This window comes from Anopheles coustani, chromosome 3 (genome assembly GCF_943734705.1).
Source record: "Anopheles coustani chromosome 3, idAnoCousDA_361_x.2, whole genome shotgun sequence".
In the NCBI taxonomy this organism is placed as follows: domain Eukaryota; kingdom Metazoa; phylum Arthropoda; class Insecta; order Diptera; family Culicidae; genus Anopheles; species Anopheles coustani.
The window spans coordinates 63,019,439-63,037,532 of record NC_071288.1 but is presented as its reverse complement, the minus strand read 5'-3'; the positions used below and the strand labels follow the sequence as shown (position 1 = coordinate 63,037,532).

Genomic DNA, 18,094 nt, shown 5'->3' with positions numbered 1-18,094 from the left:
AAGCGACATCTACATTCAGTAGTAGATTTGTTTTAATTGTTTAACAAATAATTTGCTACATGCATTCTTATTCCTATGGCCTCTTGACTGGCGCGTGCACTGCTTGCCGCAAAATTTGACAAATTTGTATTGGTTTGTGACGAGAGCAAGATGCGGGAATCACTGCTTCTTATGCGTTCCTCTCTCCTTATAAAATTGTGCAAATAAATCGTTGCCATGACAATTTTTTTGCATTAATTCCTCCTTCACCTCTATCGGCTTTCTAAGTACGCGGAACCTTCCACTTCAATAGCGCTCGATCGATCCTCTTTCAGTAAACCCTCCAAATGGCCTTAGGCAATAGCTCGTTAATGGGAAAGCCTTATCTCCCAAAAACATGTAAGGAACTGACATGTTAGATGATACGTCCAATGGGGCTGGGTTTGGAATGTTACAAGTATGTTGTTCTATTTTTTTGTAAAGTTCAGTGTTACAAAAAACTCTCCATCAGATATTCTTCCTCTACTTCCCACATAGGAATATAAAAAATTACTTTTGGAATCCACTACTCCTAACAATACTACGCTGACATTTTTTTGTAATTAAAATAGTCAGTTCCACTATGAGGAGGTGCCTTAATAGCAACATGCTTTCCGTCTATGGCCCCGAGCACATGTGGAAAATTAAACTTCTCTTGAAAGCCTTGAGCCACTTTCAACCATTCATCTGGACAATTGGGGAGCTACAAATAGAAAGAAAAATATTATTGTTTAATTTATTTTTCTGTAAATATAAATATATTAATAATTCTCTATATTCTATTCTCTCATCCTATATATATTCATAACAGAGTCAACATCATGAAAATGTGGAATGTATCGAAATCGAGGTATTGGAGGAAAGCTCGATGCCACATACGGGTTGTCCAACACCGCCTCCAGGACCATCACGTTCCTCGACTCCACTATCTCAAAGACCATCACGTACGTCGACTCCAGCACCTCCAGGACCATCTCGTACGTCGACTCCACTACCTCCAGGACCATCTCGGACGTCGACTCCACCACCTCCCAGAACTCCACCGAACCAGACCATCGCAAAAAGAAAAAGACGATGGCAAGAGGCTAACATAAGCTATAATGAAGAAGTGATGGACACTTTACGAACAGTAGGATCTGCCACAATTGAGCTAATCAACCATCTTAAAGCTGCAGATGAGCTCGAAAGTGTGCGTAATATTATGCACGACTGGAGCCCAGAGCGGCGTAGGAGAGTTCATATTAAAATAAGACGTTTAGTAAACGAAGAAGAAGAGTCCCGCTTCGTCCAACAATATGGATATGATCCATAATTTCCAAAATGTTGATTTTCAATGTTTATTTTAAGTAGTTAGTTAATAAGTCCTGAATTTCATGTGATTTATTTCTGAATTTTTTAAAGTTAGGTTAAGATTTGTTCTATTTAGTAGGTAAACGATTTGTGTATTTTTAAAATACATAACAAGAACTGAAATACTGAACTAAAAAAACGATATGTTTTCTTACCTATACGAAGTCCCTTAAATCTTCAATAAGGCTGTCGCATACTTCTGGAATGAATATTCCTATTGATTGAGCCGAAATCTGACAATGAAAATAACAAAAATGAAATAAAATCTTAGAAAAAATACACAAATAACCATATACTTACCCGAAACGTATACTCCAAGGTTTTGTAATTATCACCTGTTGCCAAATATCTTAATGTTACTATTAGCTTGTCTTTGGCAGACAAACTCTTACGCATGTTTGTATTTAAATTTGATATTTTTGGGCCGATTTGGGCCAGCAAAAAATCAAAGTTTGTTCTTTATAGACGCATAAAGTTAATTATGGTCGTATCTAGTTCCTCCTTCAATATAGTCTCGAGCAGCATACTTGCTTGCTCATTCCTCTCCATCAGCATCGGCCTCATTCAATCCCTGATCGAGGGTTGTTGGAGTGAAGTCATGTGCAATCTGATGAGATTGCTCCATACACTAGATAAACGAAGAGCAGCTTCTTTTGCTTCCCGATTCATTTCTTATCTTTTATCAAGCACAACTTCAAACACTTTTGATTTAAACACAACAAATAACTGGCGACGCGCGTTCAAAATGGCGGGTGGTCACCTAGACGATGCGCGTCCCACGCGGGTAAATGACAATTCGTTAAACGTCAATAAGACCACATTTTGACTGATGTTTGATAACATTCGGGACGCGGACGCGTCAGACGCGCGTCGTCTATTAACGGCCTAACAAAGTTAATCTTCAACAAAGTTTACATCGAATTTGATCGAACATCGAACGTAACAAATTTCATCGAAGTAAAACCAAACAACATTGCCCGTTTAAAAATAATGCATCACTATCACGATAGATGATTAATGTAAAACATTAGCTTACCGCGCAGCACTCCGACTCCGAAGACATCCGTTCTTATCAGTATTAAAGATCTCTATCGTTTGAATACGAACGGACATTTTCTTACGGGAAAACCCTATGTAATACACGCTGTAACACTGTAAAAATAATATAGACTTACATCAGTCCTCTAAACACATGACAGTTGTTAGCAACAGTAATTTACCTTACTTCATATCCCTAAATTGTACGATCATATTTGAGTTATACTATAGCTGCACATTCCGCGACAAAAGCTTAAACTGCAAGAAAAGATTCAAAATTAGAAAATGACAGAGGATTAACTATTCAATCATACTAACCTTAACAAATATCAGGATTTATAATTAAGATAATTGGTCACTTATTCAATTCTTTGTAGCTCAAACAAAAAGGCGATTTAAATTCGATCCGTTACTACCCTGGCGGCAAAATCATCACGCTTTTACGTTCTGTTGGTAACAATTGTCAATTAGACAGAATGAGAAATCATGATTATTCTGCCACCGGGGTACTAGCTGCTCTTGCAATTTAAAGTTTGTCTAAATGGGTTTGCTAACATGACATTCCAGCTGAAATGAATACATCTTATAAGCTCCTTGATCCATGCTAACAGGTCATTCCATACACTCACCAATTGTGACGCTTATTGTTCCGTTGTGTACTTTAATGGTGTAGCAGCGATATTCATTACCACTGTTATGTCTACGGCATGATTGCGCATGAAAATATCAGGTAAATCACACACAACTCACGATGAGACAATCCGACCTTACAATCCATTATGTGCAGATGATTTTACACTTTTAATGCTTCAGTCAGTAAGGTTCGTAACAAGCAGATCAGATGTAATATGTTGGATTCATGCACTTCAGGATCGCCCATCAGAATTCTGAAATAGATGTTTCATGTTGCAATATGATAAATATAATACATTTAGCCATACTAACCTTATACAATTTCAGCAATTTCGGGTGGCCATTCATTTGCGGTCACCAATCCATACAAATTCTTACTTTCCGTTCGCTTAATGCGTATGCGTAAACGTACGCGATTGATTATATACTTAACGCTTTTCTAGCACGTATAAAACCTAGAAAACTTTTTCACTGCCTACTGTACAAAAAAGTTTTTCACTGCCTGCTGTACAAAAAAATAACTTTTTCACTGCCTACTGTACAAAAAAAAAATCGCCGAAACGAAGACGCTAGATTACGGTCAAACTGAATACCAAACCGTTTACGTGGCGAACTTCACGTGTTGCAACATTTTCCACATCACATTAGCACTTTTATCATTCTTTTTATATTAAATTAAGCCGGACAACTGTGTTGTTGTCTGTACCGAACAACGCTGCGCAATGATGTCCCGCCTTTCGTGTATGGAATGAGAAATGCCGGTTGGCGAACGTGATTTAGATGTGTTTCCACAAGACACAGTGTCACAATGACAAGTGGCAAGGTTAATATAGATATGGTGTGTGCAGCATTCAGTCGATTCTCATTCGAAAAAAACTTTTCACTCTAAACCTATGCTTTGTTCTGCTCACCTTATACATTCAAACTGAGTCCAGGATTTTACGATGGTAACAGCACGCAAAAAAGCAATAAGATTTCTTCACTTTTGTTGGAACCGCTGTAACGTTTCGGTCCAATGAAGCTGGCCGAACAGAAAAGTCGCCGCAACGGCGATGTGTTTAGATAAGGGAGCGCGCTGTGTTTTTACTTATTTTCCCGGATACACGGGCTGCACTATGAAATTAGACCCCCTATTCACCACATCGTAGCCGTTTTTCCACGTTTGCGCTTGAAAATTATGCAATAGGAGGCACATTAATTCATTTTGGATATTTGAACCGTTGAATTTCCGTTAGAAGCTGTAATGATTTGAACTAATCGATTAAACTGATCGTTGGTGAAGAATTCTCTTTTTTCCGGATTCAATAACAATAACACTTGCTGCTCAATGCACTTGCGCCTGCACTCTGAGATTGCTATGACCAGAATGCGCAAATACATGCCTGAAAGCCAACAAGAAACCGAAATAATTGTTTCAACTTAAAATTTTGATTTCGAAGCTGCTTTCCGATGTTTTCATTGACCACGTAATGAAAAAAGCCTGCCGATTATGGTAATATCGAAAGTTCGAATATCTCTATATTTGTTCCTTTTTACTCAAGCAAGGTTTAAGAAAAAAGAGAATTTGAAAATTCCCAAGGAAAAGCCGGAAAATGGGAAAGTTCGGTAAAAACGGCTTTTTTCCATAAAAAAAAATTACCTTCTTTAACAAAAACGGTAGGACTTATCCCAACGAAGTCTTCTGATGATTTGTTTCTTTTGGCCTATTAAAAACAATGCAAGTTAGAAAATCCTTAGGAAAAGCCAGAAACCCAGAAAACTCGAAAAATGTTTTTTTCCCAAAAACTTGAAACTTGAAACTTGAAAAAAAATGAGTGTTGGTTTGTTTTTAAAGCTAAAATTCAAAATCGGCTGAGCCATTCTTGACGATGTAATCAGATATTTTGTTCGTCTTTATTCATGGCAAGTTTAAAGAAAAGACAACTTTAACGTTCCCTAACGAAAAGCCGGAGAATAGAAAGATTTTTATAAATTGCGACTAATAATATTTGTAATAATATCGACAAGAGTCGATCTTCGCGCCCGGTTGGATCCGAGGAGGCAGCAGGTGTCGGACTTCCGCAATGGTAGGAAAGGTCTGATTTTTGTGCAGTGTCCTGCAGTCGCGTTAGATAAGGTTAGGAAGGAAGTGCAGTCCAAACTCGGGGATGCTTATTCCGTTCGTTTGCCGTTGTCCAGAGTAAGGATAGTGGGGATGACGGAGAAGTACTCTGACGAGGACGTGATTGCACTTCTGAAAGAACAGAATGCATGGATCCCGTTCACGACACTGGAGCTTGTTGGAATGTACGAAAGTAGGTTCTACAAGTACCAGAAGTACAATGTCGTGATCGATGTGGACAGGGAATCGGCACAATGTCTAGAGGACCTCAAAAAGGTCAAAATAGGTTTTGACAGTTGTGCGATAAGCACTTCTGTTCATGTATTGCGGTGTTTCCGGTGCGGGCAGTTTGGGCACAAGAGCACCGAGTGCAATAAGGAGGAAGCCTGCTCTAGGTGCAGTGGTGCACACAGGACGTCGGAATGTAAGTCGGCGGCCTTAAAATGTGTGAACTGCGTGTTGGCGGGTTCAAGGGGGAGCACGGAACATGCTGCTTTTAGTAGCGAGTGTCTCGTATACAAGAAACAGGCATCAACGATTGCTAAGCATTCTCAATAGCAGAGATTGCTGGGGATAGGGCAGCGATATGAAATCATGTATTGCAATGTCGCTGGCCTATCGTCAAGCTATGTTCTGTTACGCGACTCGGTAGAAAGGATGCAACCCGCGTTGGTCCTTCTATCTGAGACGCATATAACGGAGTGCGAAGCATTTGATCAGTTTAGTATACCGGGGTACAGGGCCGTGTCCTGTTTGTCCCACTCACGACACACAGGAGGGGTTGCGGTTTATGCTGGGAACTCGGTTGCCTTGAAGGTGATTCTAAACGAGTCACTGGAGGGCAACTGGTTTTTGGGGTTTACTGTGACTCGAGGCATGGCGGCTGCAAACTATGGTGTTCTGTATCACTCACCTAGTTCAAGTGACTCACGCTTTGTCGAAATTCTGGAGGACTGGTTAGACAGATTTCTAGATTTTGGCAGGCGTAATGTCTTGGTTGGGGACTTCAACATTGATTGGTTCCGAAAAATTGAAGAAACTTATGGACTCGGTGTGCCTGAAGCTGAAGGTTAGTGCAGCTACTCGTATTACGAATAATAGCAGGACATTGATTGACCATGTGTACTGCAACACAGACTCAATTAGCATGGTAACAGATGCTTGTGCAAAAATATCTGATCATGAAACTTTGCTTTTAAACTTGAATGATGAACGTTTCAGGACAGTTCAAAAACAAGTTAAATGATGGAATAGGTACTCTAAAGAGGGTCTTTGTCAGGCGATCACATTGGGTCTACAGAGGGAAACTACAAATTTCCATGAAGCTGCAGATCTGTTGAAGGATACACTAGAGAGTGCTATGAATAGTTTAGTTTATGAAAGGACCGTGGAGACTAGATACTCTGGCAGATGGTATACGTTGGCTCTGGAACGTCTAAAGCGTAAAAGAGACAAAGTGTATAAAAAATTTGTTCGGACTAATCTGGCTTCACATTGGTGTCAGTACACTAAGCTACGAAACGAATACAGTAGGTCTTTAAAAACTACTCGTGAGGAATACTTCAGTAGAGAAATTAGCAAGCATCAGGGTAATAGTAGGGAACTTTGGAAACTTCTTAAAAGCATGTTGAAGCCCGACGAGAATACCGCTTCATGCGTGAAATTCGATAACTGTTTCGAGTCCGATGAGGCGGTCGTCGCAGCAAGGTTCAACAACTTTTATGTGAATAGTGTCACACTTGTTAACAGCAACATTCCGACGGTGGACGAACCAGTCGAGCTGAGGCAAGTTGATACTCCCAGGCATAGATTTTCTTTTCAACCAATAGACATGAGCAAGCTTAGGCAGATATGTTTTGACCTGACCAAAACGGCAGGAATAGGAAATGTAAATGCAAAAACATTGCAGGATTGCTTTCATGTGGCTGGGGAGACGCTCCTGGACTTGATTAACCAATCGATGGAAAGGGGTGTTTTTCCGGATACATGGAAGGAGTCATTGGTTGTACCTATTCCAAAGATGACTGGAGCTATCAAGGCGGAAGAGTTCCGCCCCATCAACATGCTTCACACTGTCGAGAAGGTCCTGGAGGTTGTGATCAAAGACCAATTGGTGCAATACCTGGACCAGAACGGCCTGCTTGCCCGGGAGCAGTCGGGATATCGGGAAGGACATTCCTGTGAAACTGCACTGAACCTGGTGCTTGCGAAGTGGAAGGGGTTGATGGACAGTGGGCAACCGGTACTTGCCGTTTTCTTGGATCTAAAACGGGCATTTGAAACAATATCGAGACCCTTGTTGCTCACAACACTTAGACGATTCGGTATTGAGGGGAGGGAACTCAGTTGGTTCAGCGATTATCTGACAGGTAGAACCCAGAGGACAATTTTCAAAAAATCTGTTTCAGATCCTATTGAAAACACCCTTGGGGTTCCACAAGGAAGTGTTCTTGGACCAATTTTGTTTATCATGTATATAAATGACATGAAGCAGGTCTTACGTTCCTGCGAGATAAATCGTTTTGCTGATGATACAGTAATATTTATATCGCGAAAGGACATGAAACAGGCAGAGTCCCTTTTGAATGAAGACTTGGTGGCTCTGGATGGCTGGTTGAAATACAAGAAACTAGCATTAAACGTTAGTAAAACACACTATATGGTAATGTCGAGGAGGGAGTGGGTCGGCCGGCTTTCAATTGCCATCAACACGGAACCAATTGACCGAGTCTCCCAGGTTAAATATCTGGGAGTCACTCTGGACGACTTACATTTAGTGCACACATTGATGGGGTCATCGCTATGGGGGCAAAGAAGTGTGGTGTGATAAGTAGACTGGGGAACAACCTAAACATTTTTGGGAAAGTTCACCTCTACAAATCAATTATCCCACCGCATTTTGATTTTTGTCCATCTATATTGTTCCTCGGCAATCGGACACAGCTCAAAAGGTTCCAAACAGTGCAAAATAGGGTAATGAGGCTAGTGTTGTGTTGCAGTCGGTATACGCCGTCTGCTGTTATGCTGGATGTCCTGTAATGGATGTCGGTAAAGCAGCGGATAGTGTACCAGACTATGATACTAATATTCAAACTCCTGAGGGGCTTGCTACCGGGGTACCTTGGAAAAATAGTAGTTAGGGGTTCTGACGTTCACCGGTACAACACTCGTAGGGCTCATGATTCCAGGACGTCGAACTTTTCTTCAGATTTTGCCAGGAATTCACTATTTTGTAAAGGTATACAATGGTACAACAGCATGCCAAGAGAGATTGCCGAGGCTGCAAACGTTCGCGAGTTCGAGCGCTTGTGTGCCGTGTACGTTAAGCAGGTTGTAAAGTAGAACCCAGTAGCATGTGAAATGTCTCAAAGTTGTATTTTGTGAAATTTAATGTTTGTAAGCATCGCACTTGCCATCACGATCTCACAGATGATGATGATGAGATTTTTGTTTTGCAAATTCAAATGTAAATTTCAAAAATGGAACAACATATCTTTGAGACACGCGCGCGTAAAAGTGCAAATTTGAAGTTGATCTTTCTGTAGGAACTGCATCAGTCGCTCTTGTGCAATCACGTGACAGGCGTCTCAAATTCATCCATCGATGATTTTTTCGACGCTACCAATTGTCTCACGGATAAGGTTTGCTTAATTTGCCAATCCTGGAAAGTTGTAACTCCCCTCCATATGGACAAGGGAGATACCGGCTGTAGGAATAGGAGAGAGCATTTTTTGGCCGCGCACTCCGCAGAGAGGTTCCACAATTTCTATCTTTTGTAAGTTGTGCTAATCGCTGTACGCAAGTAAAATAGAGCTGATTGGTCTTTTTCGTGAAGGGTCACTTTGATCCCACCACTTCGTGATTTGCTTTGAAGTTTGAAACAAATATCTTATGATAACTCCGCCATTCTCAAACCTGTGTTGGGGTAAGAGGTGGGACTCATCATCATCATCTCATCATCTTATAAGGGAAAAGGAACACAATTATTGGAGAGAAGTGCTAAAGCAAATATGTTATTAAGCACTATTAAATTATTAAGTTATTTTATTTAGATTTATTCCGATCGATAAACATAATTCGTCTTACTTAAAACAAGAAGTGTTATATAAAAATAACAATTGTTATGGATATTTCAAACTGTAGAGGACAATCATTTGACGTTGCATCAAATATGTATGGTAAATACTTGAGTCTACACGCAAGCATTAATTAAGAGGAATAGTGCAGGTGCTATGTAAATGGGAGATCCCATGTGCAAATGACTCATAAAATGCAATTGTTAATTTTACAGCTAAAAATTGGAAGGCAGCATGCAATTTTTTCAGCTAAGAAACGCATTTTTTTCTCTTCAACCCATCGGAAAACAATCATTCAATAACATTTTTTAAAAAAGGTGCTCTCTGACTCGTTGGTCAGCTAGAGTCGACGCGGTCTTAGCTTTAGATACCTGGTTTGGAGAAATCAAAAATACATTGCAAGACATTTATAACGATAAAGATGAAATAGCTATAATAATAGATGTAACAAACGGCGCTTCTCAGACAAATGAGTAAATATGAAATTGTTTTAATGACCGTAATTTGGAACACGCTGCATCAGAAAATAAATGCTACACGTAAGTCGCTTCAAACAGTTGAATGTGAACTATTGCAAGGATCAGTGTTGTTGCAATCGTTAGTAGCATTCATCGAGAGTTTTCGCGCAGATTTTGCAAATGTAGAAATAACAGCTAACGAGTTATCTTTTAGTTCAGTTATTTCAGAAGAAACAGTTAACACAAATTTTCAATCAAAGAAGTATTCGTAGTTAATACATTCTATGTTATTTGTGATAATGTAAAATATCTAACTTTGCAAAGGGCTAAGGAGTACGATTCAGTTTTAAAACCTTTTAAAATATTATGGCTGGAATATGTCCCCTGATGATAGAAAATTTTAAACATTTTCACTGAAATTTATAAAAAAAATGTCATTGATCACATTATATGCATTAAATGCAAAATAGAACATGAATTAAATAAATTTACACGTTTTCTTAACAAATTAAATGCTTATCGTAAAACTTAATCCTTCATTTGCTATCGTTATCGATGAAGTGGGTATGTGGACCCATATATGTATTATTTGAAGAGCCTCTACCACAATTCCGCTCAGGGCCTCAAAAGAGCTTGATCGCCACTGGATTTGCAATAATAAAATAGAATCACAAATAGTTGTTTGTGATGATGTACAGTTGTTGATAAAATTTAGGTGAACACTCTGCTGTTTTTTACAGTTAAACACTCAAATCAACACTGAATGTGAGTTCATTTGCAACGGCTCACGATTAGGAACCTCTACACGAAGCGAATGAAAGTGACAGCAAAACTGATATTCGCGCGTGTATTTTCAGTCTTTTGTGCCTCGTGTAAACTAAACAACAGCATCGACAGCACCCCAAAATGATGTGATCGGATGAAAACCGATACGGATTTACATTACAGTGAACCATACCAAAAAACAACTGGTACGGTCAGTGACAGCGTACCATACCAAATGCAATCCAGCACTTCTGGGATGCAGCGTGCCATACCAACATCTGTTTTTGAAACCTGACCTGACCTGTTTTTTTTTCTTTTTTTGTAGAGTACGCTGTAATGTAGTCCCGCGGTTAAGTTTGTGGAAATGAAGCACTGTTCAACTCATTCCAAGTGACTGATGGGAGCGGACACTGAACTAAAAGTAACAGAGCAGAGTAACAGAAAAGTTGAATGTAATATTCCACACAAGCGCATACGGCGAAAACCCGTAACAGGAAAGTCGTTGTACTCGGAGAGTGAAATAATAGATTAGAAGTCAAAACGCAAATTGTAACTAAGAATTACATCGAATTTGATCGAACATCGAATGTAACAAATTTCATCGAAGTAAAACCAAACAGCATTGCCCGTTTAAAAATAATGCATTACTATCACGATAGATGATTAATGTAAAATATTAGCTTACCGCGCAGCACTCGAAGACATCCGTTCTGATCAGTATTAAAGATCTCTATCGTTTGAATACGAACGGACAATTTCTTATGGGAAAACCCTATGTAATACACGCTGTAACACTGTAAAAATAATATAGACTTACATCAGTCCTCTGAACACATGACAGTTGTTAGCAACAGTAATTTACCTTACTTCATATCCCTAAATTGTACGGTCATATTTGCGTTACACTATAGCTGCACATTCCGCGACAAAATCTTAAACTGCAAGAAAAGATTCAAAATTAGAAAATGACAGATTGAGGACAGATAGCAGATTGAGAGGATTAACTATTCAATCATACTAACCTTAACAAATATCAGGATTCATAATTAAGATAATTGGTCACTTATTCAATTCATTGTAGCTCAAACAAAAAGGCGATTTAAATTCGATCCGTTACTACCCTGGCGGCAAAATCATCACGCTTTTACGTTCTGTTGGTAACAATTGTCAATTAGACAGAATGAGAAATCATGATGATTCTACCACCGGGGTACTAGTTGCTCTTGCAATTTATAGTTTGTCTAAAATGGGTTTGCTAACATGACATTCCAGCTGAAATGAATACATCCTATAAGTTAATTGATCCATGCTAACAGGGCATTCCATACACTCACCAATTGTGACGCTTAATGTTCCGTTGAATACTTTTATGGTGTAGCAGCGATTGCGCATGAAAATATCAGGTAAATCACACACAACTCACGATGAGACAATCCGACCTTACAATCCATTATTTGCAGATGATTCTACACTTTTAATGTTTCAGTCAGTAAGGTTCGTAACAAGCAGATCAGATGTAATATGTTGGATTCATGCACTTAAGGATTGCCCATCAGAATTCTGAAATAGATGTTTCATGTTTCAATATGATAAATATAATACCTTTAGCCATACTAACCTTATACAATTTCAGCAATTTCGGGCGGCCATTCATTTGCGGTCACCAATCCATACAAATTCTTACTTTCCGTTCGCTTGATACGTATGCGTAAACGTACGCGATTGATTACATACTTAACGCTTTTGTAGCACGTACAAAAACTAGAAAACTTTTTCACTGCCTACTGTACAAAACAAAAAAATTCACTGCCTACTGTACAAAAAAATAACTTTTTCACTGCCTACTGTACAAAAAAAAAATCGCCGAAACGAAGACGCTAGATTACGGTCAAACTGAATACCAAACCGTTTACGTGGCGAACTTCACGTGTTGCAACATTTTCCACATCACATTAGCACTTTTATCATTCTTTTTATATTAAATTAAGCCGGACAACTGTGTTGTTGTCTGTACCGAACAACGCTGCGCAATGATGTCCCGCCTTTCGTGTATGGAATGAGAAATGCCGGCTGGCGAACGTGATTTAGATGTGTTTCCACAAGACACAGTGTCACAATGACAAGTGGCAAGGTTAATATAGATATGGTGTGTGCAGCATTCAGTCGATTATCATTCGAAAAAAACTTTTCACTCTAAACCTATGCTTTGTTCTGCTCACCTTATACATTCAAACTGAGTCCAGGATTTTACGATGGTAACAGCACGCAAAAAAGCAATAAGATTTCTTCACTTTTGTTGGAACCGCTGTAACGTTTCGGTCCAATGAAGCTGGCCGAACAGAAAAGTCGCCGCAACGGCGATGTGTTTAGATAAGGGAGCGCGCTGTGAACAGCCAATCAAACCAGACAAACACGACACTGTTCGAAAGGTGCGCTCTTCCAATGTCGTGAAGAACTGTCAACCTGTGGTCACAGCTTTCCGCAACCGCATGCGGTTGCGTTTTTGATCTGTCAAACGAGCACAGCTTTTTGCCAAAAATAATACTTTAATGTTTGAATATACCACTTATATGAGCATACAAGCTCATTAAAGTCTACTAGGAACAATATTTACTGTTGACATATAAAAACGCAAGAGTCTGCGGCAAAAATCAAACTCGTTTGATTTTTTAGTACAGAAAGCGCAAGGTCTTGCGTCTGCGGTGACTGTTTTAAGTCTTGTTGACGAGCTTTATTATCAACCGTTCGGTATGACACCTGGAGTGGAACTGATGAGTGACGCTGTCTTTTCCCTAGCTGCTACCTAATTGCACTAGTATTAGTGACAACTTATTCTTACACGCTTTCTTCTTAAAAGTTCTTTTTTTTTTTTTTTTTTAATTATTGCTTATAACGTATAGGTATATTGATAGGACGACCACTACGTGTAATCCTTGACCTACTGTCTGGTGGTGCGACCACTTCTTGTTCTGACGGACAATTTGACTCTTCAGTTTGCATTTCTTCTTTCGTTTGCGAGGAATGACTACCTTCAACAGCTTCAGTAGAAGGTTGCTTTTCAATTTTCTTGTCTCTGCCTGGGTACAGCGGACCAATGTTTTGGTCTTGTTTATTTTTAGCTCCTGGTAATTCTTGATTTCTAAAATCATCATACTCTACGCCATCTTCCAGTTCATCTTCTTCAGTATCAGCATTAGAGTTTACAGTTCGTTTTATAAATCTTCTATTTCGTCGGAAGTAGTTACCAAAGTTATCACGAATCACATACGATCGTTTGTTAACATCTCTAACTATTACACCATATTCCCATTCTTTTGAATTCTTTTTAAATTGAACTTTGTCATTTACATCAAGACCAGGTAATTGTTTCGCGTGTTGATCGTAATAATCCTTCTGGATTTTCCGCTTTTTTAATATCTTTTGTTCTATGTCTTTTTCCTGTAACATATTTCTCCTTAATAAGGATGCTTCAATGGGCAACCGTGTTTTAACACTCCTACCAAAAAACAACTGGCTTGGCGATAGATTCATGCTAGCTATGGGTGTTGTGTTATATTCCAAAATTCGATACTGGAACTGATCTACTTCTCTCATTTCATAACACCTCTTCAGGATGTTTTTTGCAATTGCTACTCCTTTCTCTGCTAATCCATTACTTTGAGGGTATCGAGGACTGGAAAATTCAAACATAATGTTGTTTAAGTTCGCATAACGCTCGCATTCCCGAGAATTAAACGGCACGTTATCGCAACGAATTGTAGTAGGGTATCCATAAAAATTAAAATATCTGTCAAAAAGCTTACAAACACTGCGCAATGTCTTGTCCTCCAAACGATCAGAGCAGATGAACCCCGAATACGCATCAATCAGGACCAACCAGTAAGATCCTGCATACTCGTAAATATCTGTCGATACTTTGTGGAATGGATATTCGGGTGGTGAGTCTTGCACGAGTGGCTCTTTCTGATTATTACGCCGAAATTTTTCACATATGGCACATTTGCTAGTTATTTCTTTTATGTCGTTTGTCATGCCAGGCCAGTAAAATTGTGTACGACCCCTAGCTAATGTTTTTTCAATACCCAGATGTGGTGCATGTAACCATTTGCAAATTTTTGGTTGAAGTTCTGCAGGTATAACCAGTCTATGATCTTTGAAAAGAAGTCCATTCTCAAAATGGAGTTGATCACGGTGGTTGTAAAATAACTGGCTTAAGTGATCAAGCTTATTATATGGCGGCCATTTGTTTTCTACATACTCCACTATACGCATGTACTGTTCGTCGTTCTTTAATATGTTAATATAGGATTCATAATTGTCCTTCGACAAACATACTTTTTTAACCAGTGCATGGACTACTTGTTCAAGTTCTTCTTGTATCTCCCCAGTTTCAGACAGAGGCGCTCTCGAAAGACAGTCCGCCACAAGCATGCTTTTTCCTGGTGTGTATTGTAGGCAGAGCCCCGGATACTTTAGAAGCATTAGAAACATCCTTTGGAGTCTAGGTGTTACGTCATCGATGTTTCTTTTAATTAAAGACTCCAAAGGTTTATGGTCGGATTGAACCGAAAACTCTCGTCCATAGATAAAATAATGAAATTTTTGGCACGCGAAAACTACTGCTAGTAATTCTTTTTCTATTTGAGCCCATCTTTGCTCACTTTTAGTTAATGTCCTAGATGCATAGGCCACAGGACCATGATCCTGAAACAACACACAGCCTAAACCATCTTTCGAGCTGTCTGTTTGAATTGTACACAGTTTGCTTGGGTCAAAAATTGCTAGTCCAGGTGGACTAGAAATCGTCTCCAATAAACTCTTCATTTCCTTGTCGTGCAATTCCCCCCATTCCCATGGTACATTGTTATGCGTTAACTTTCGAAGGTTTGCTGTACGCTTGGATAGATTCGGAATGAATTTAGCAAGATATTTGCATAATCCCAAAAACCTTGATACATCGTGTAAATTTTTTGGTTTTTTCATTTCTGTAATGGCTTGTACATCTTTTTGCAATGGAAGCACTTCTCCATCACATATTATATTACCCATGAATTTAACGCGATTTGTCCGGAATTGTAACTTATCCCTGTTAAATTTGACATTATTCTTTCTAGCTCGCTCCATAACCTGCAACAATATGAGGTCATGTTCACTTTCATTAACCCCAGCAATAGCCATATCGTCAAAGTATATTTCTACACCCATAATATCTCCGAATATCTGAACCATTTTCCGCTGGAACATCTCGGGTGCGTTGTTTAGTCCGAAAGGGACACGGTTCCAGCGGAAACGTCCGAATGGGGTCATGAAGGTTGTTAAATCTGAGCTGCTTCGATCTAATTCCATTTGCCAAAATCCACTACTTAAATCCAAGACGGTGAAAACACGTTTTCCGGATAATCTACTAAATAAGTCCTGTTGTGTTGGTATAAGGTAGTGCTCACGTTTAATGCATTGATTCAACGCTTTAGGATCAAGACAGATACGCAATGCTCCGTTAGCCTTTTCAACTACTTGCATGTTGCTTACCCAATCCGTAGGATACTCCACATATTCAATAATACCCTCCTCTTCCATGCGCTTAAGCTCGTTTTTAATTCGATCATGCAAAGCCAGTGGGATACGCTTTCTGTAGAGGAGCGTCGGCATTGAATTTTCTTTGAGCACAATCGAGCACTTGCCTGGAAATTTTCCTAACCCTTCAAAGGTATCACTATATTGTGTTATAAATTCTGCTTTATGATTAGGTATTTCATTTGATGTTGCAATTCTATTGAGACGAGTTATTAAACCAAAATCAACACACGACTTCAATCCTAATATCGGTTCAAAGGTTGAATCGACTACCATAAACTCAGCGTTATGAACCTTTTCTTTTGATTGGTCAATACAGCTCAAATTAACCTTTCCATGAACGTTTACTTTGTTTGAGCTATAATCAATGATCCCGGCATTGGTTTCTCTCACAATCGGCACTCCCATTTCCTGCACTACATCCAACGGAATACAATTTACATCGGCTCCTGTGTCTAGTTTAAACCATATTTTGGTGTTACCTACATTATACATTTTCCGCCATGCATCCACACTGTATTCACCGTTTTCCGTCGTATTCACTCTGTACAATGTAAACTCTTCATTAGAATCATTCTCATACACATTGCTAACCTGCTCTACACTTAATTTCTTACCTGCGTCACTCCAGTTAATCATAGCTACCGTTTTTGAAGTTTTCTCCGTTTTCGCGTTTTTATTACTAGTCGACTCCCTCTGTTGTCTCTGGTTGTTGTAGTTTTCGGCATTATTCTTACGACGGCAACATTTGCTAAAGTGGCCGACACTACCACATCTGTAACAGGCCACGTTCGTTGCTGGACAGCTGCTACGGTGATTTTGGTTGAATGCTCCACCACACTTGAAGCACAGCCTTTTGTTAATAGCTGCTATTTGCCGCTCTCCCTCTGGCTGTTGTACTCCTTTCACCTCCAGTAGATTGGACTTCTGTTCCAGAATTTGCTTATTATCAGAGGTTGCTTCGAACGTTTTGCAGGTTTCAATAACTCTTTCCAGCGACCCCTCTTGTCGTTCGAGCAGTTTGTGCTGGAGCCGCTTGTTCAATACTCCGATAACGATCCGATCCCGTAGCATGCGATCAGTATATGGGGCATCACATTTGAGACACTGAAATTCGCAATACTGCGCTTGTGTTCGTAGCTCTGTCTCGAACTCAGCAAACGTTTGCCTCTCCTTCTGCGATACGTTGTGGAACTTGAATGCCTCCAAAGTTGCATTTCTTTTCGGGATGGAGTATTCGTCGAAGGCCGCTATTACGCCTATCAGCGTGTTAGTCCTTTCCTCAGTCACTGCATCACTAGCATCAGCGAACTCTTCGTCTGTCTCACTCACGCCAAAAAGATTTTGGGCATCGGATGCAGTAGGAAACAACGTATTATAAATTTCCACTCCACGTGGTCCTATGGTATAAAGGAAAGTGGCGATCTTATTCTCCTCGCTTTCCTTGATTTTTCCGGTTGCTCGAAGGTAGATGGCAAATGCCTGCTTCCATCTGGGCCATTCTTTGGCCAAGTTGGCACAGTCCAGTGGCTGCGGCAATCGATGATCGATCCCAGATGCCATGCTACTACTGTTGGTGCAATTTGTTCCCTTTTATCTTTCTTTTTGTTTCTTTTTTTTTTTTTTTTCAGAAGACCACTTCTGACACCATGTTTTAAGTCTTGTTGACGAGCTTTATTATCAACCGTTCGGTATGACACCTGGAGTGGAACTGATGAGTGACGCTGTCTTTTCCCTAGCTGCTACCTAATTGCACTAGTATTAGTGACAACTTATTCTTACAGTGACAGCCCATGACAGCTCCTATCTCTCCCATGGGAAAAAACGCAACCGCATGCGGTTGCGCAAAGCTGTGAACAGGGGTTCACACGCTTTCCAGACTGCACCGTCGCGTAACGCGACGTCGCCTGACAGGCGCAGAACTCCATGCAAAAAATACCTAGCGCGATTCACGCGAAATCGCGCAAGGTTTTTTTTATATGGATTTCAGCTCCTGTCAGGCGACGTCGCGCTGTAGTGTGGACCCCAAGTCAGGCAGCGCTCTGTGAACAGTCCAACAAACACGACAAACACGACATTGT

General features: G+C 39.9%; 1 protein-coding gene and 1 long non-coding RNA gene across 2 annotated transcripts; both read right to left on the bottom strand.

The window, feature by feature from the left end:
- Positions 1-2,588: 2,588 nt before the first annotated feature.
- On the bottom strand, positions 2,589-3,177 carry LOC131260249 (uncharacterized). Its single transcript, XR_009178147.1, has 3 exons — positions 3,036-3,177; positions 2,725-2,973; positions 2,589-2,664 (listed from the first exon to the last, which is right to left on the bottom strand). It is a non-coding gene; the product is annotated as an uncharacterized LOC131260249 (long non-coding RNA).
- An 11,873-nt stretch (positions 3,178-15,050) lies between these two features.
- LOC131260224 (uncharacterized) lies at positions 15,051-17,710 on the bottom strand. Its single transcript, XM_058261915.1, has 2 exons — positions 16,631-17,710; positions 15,051-16,557 (listed from the first exon to the last, which is right to left on the bottom strand). Exons 1-2 carry the CDS (start codon positions 17,574-17,576, stop codon positions 16,553-16,555), a joined length of 951 nt encoding a protein of 316 aa, XP_058117898.1. The 5' UTR covers positions 17,577-17,710; the 3' UTR covers positions 15,051-16,552.
- Between the last annotated feature and the right edge of the window lie 384 nt (positions 17,711-18,094).

Bases quoted from the DNA above. Each gene is read 5' to 3' on its own strand.
- LOC131260224 (XM_058261915.1), bottom strand. From the start codon at position 17,576: ATGGCATCTGGGATCGATCATCGATTGCCGCAGCCACTGGACTGTGCC.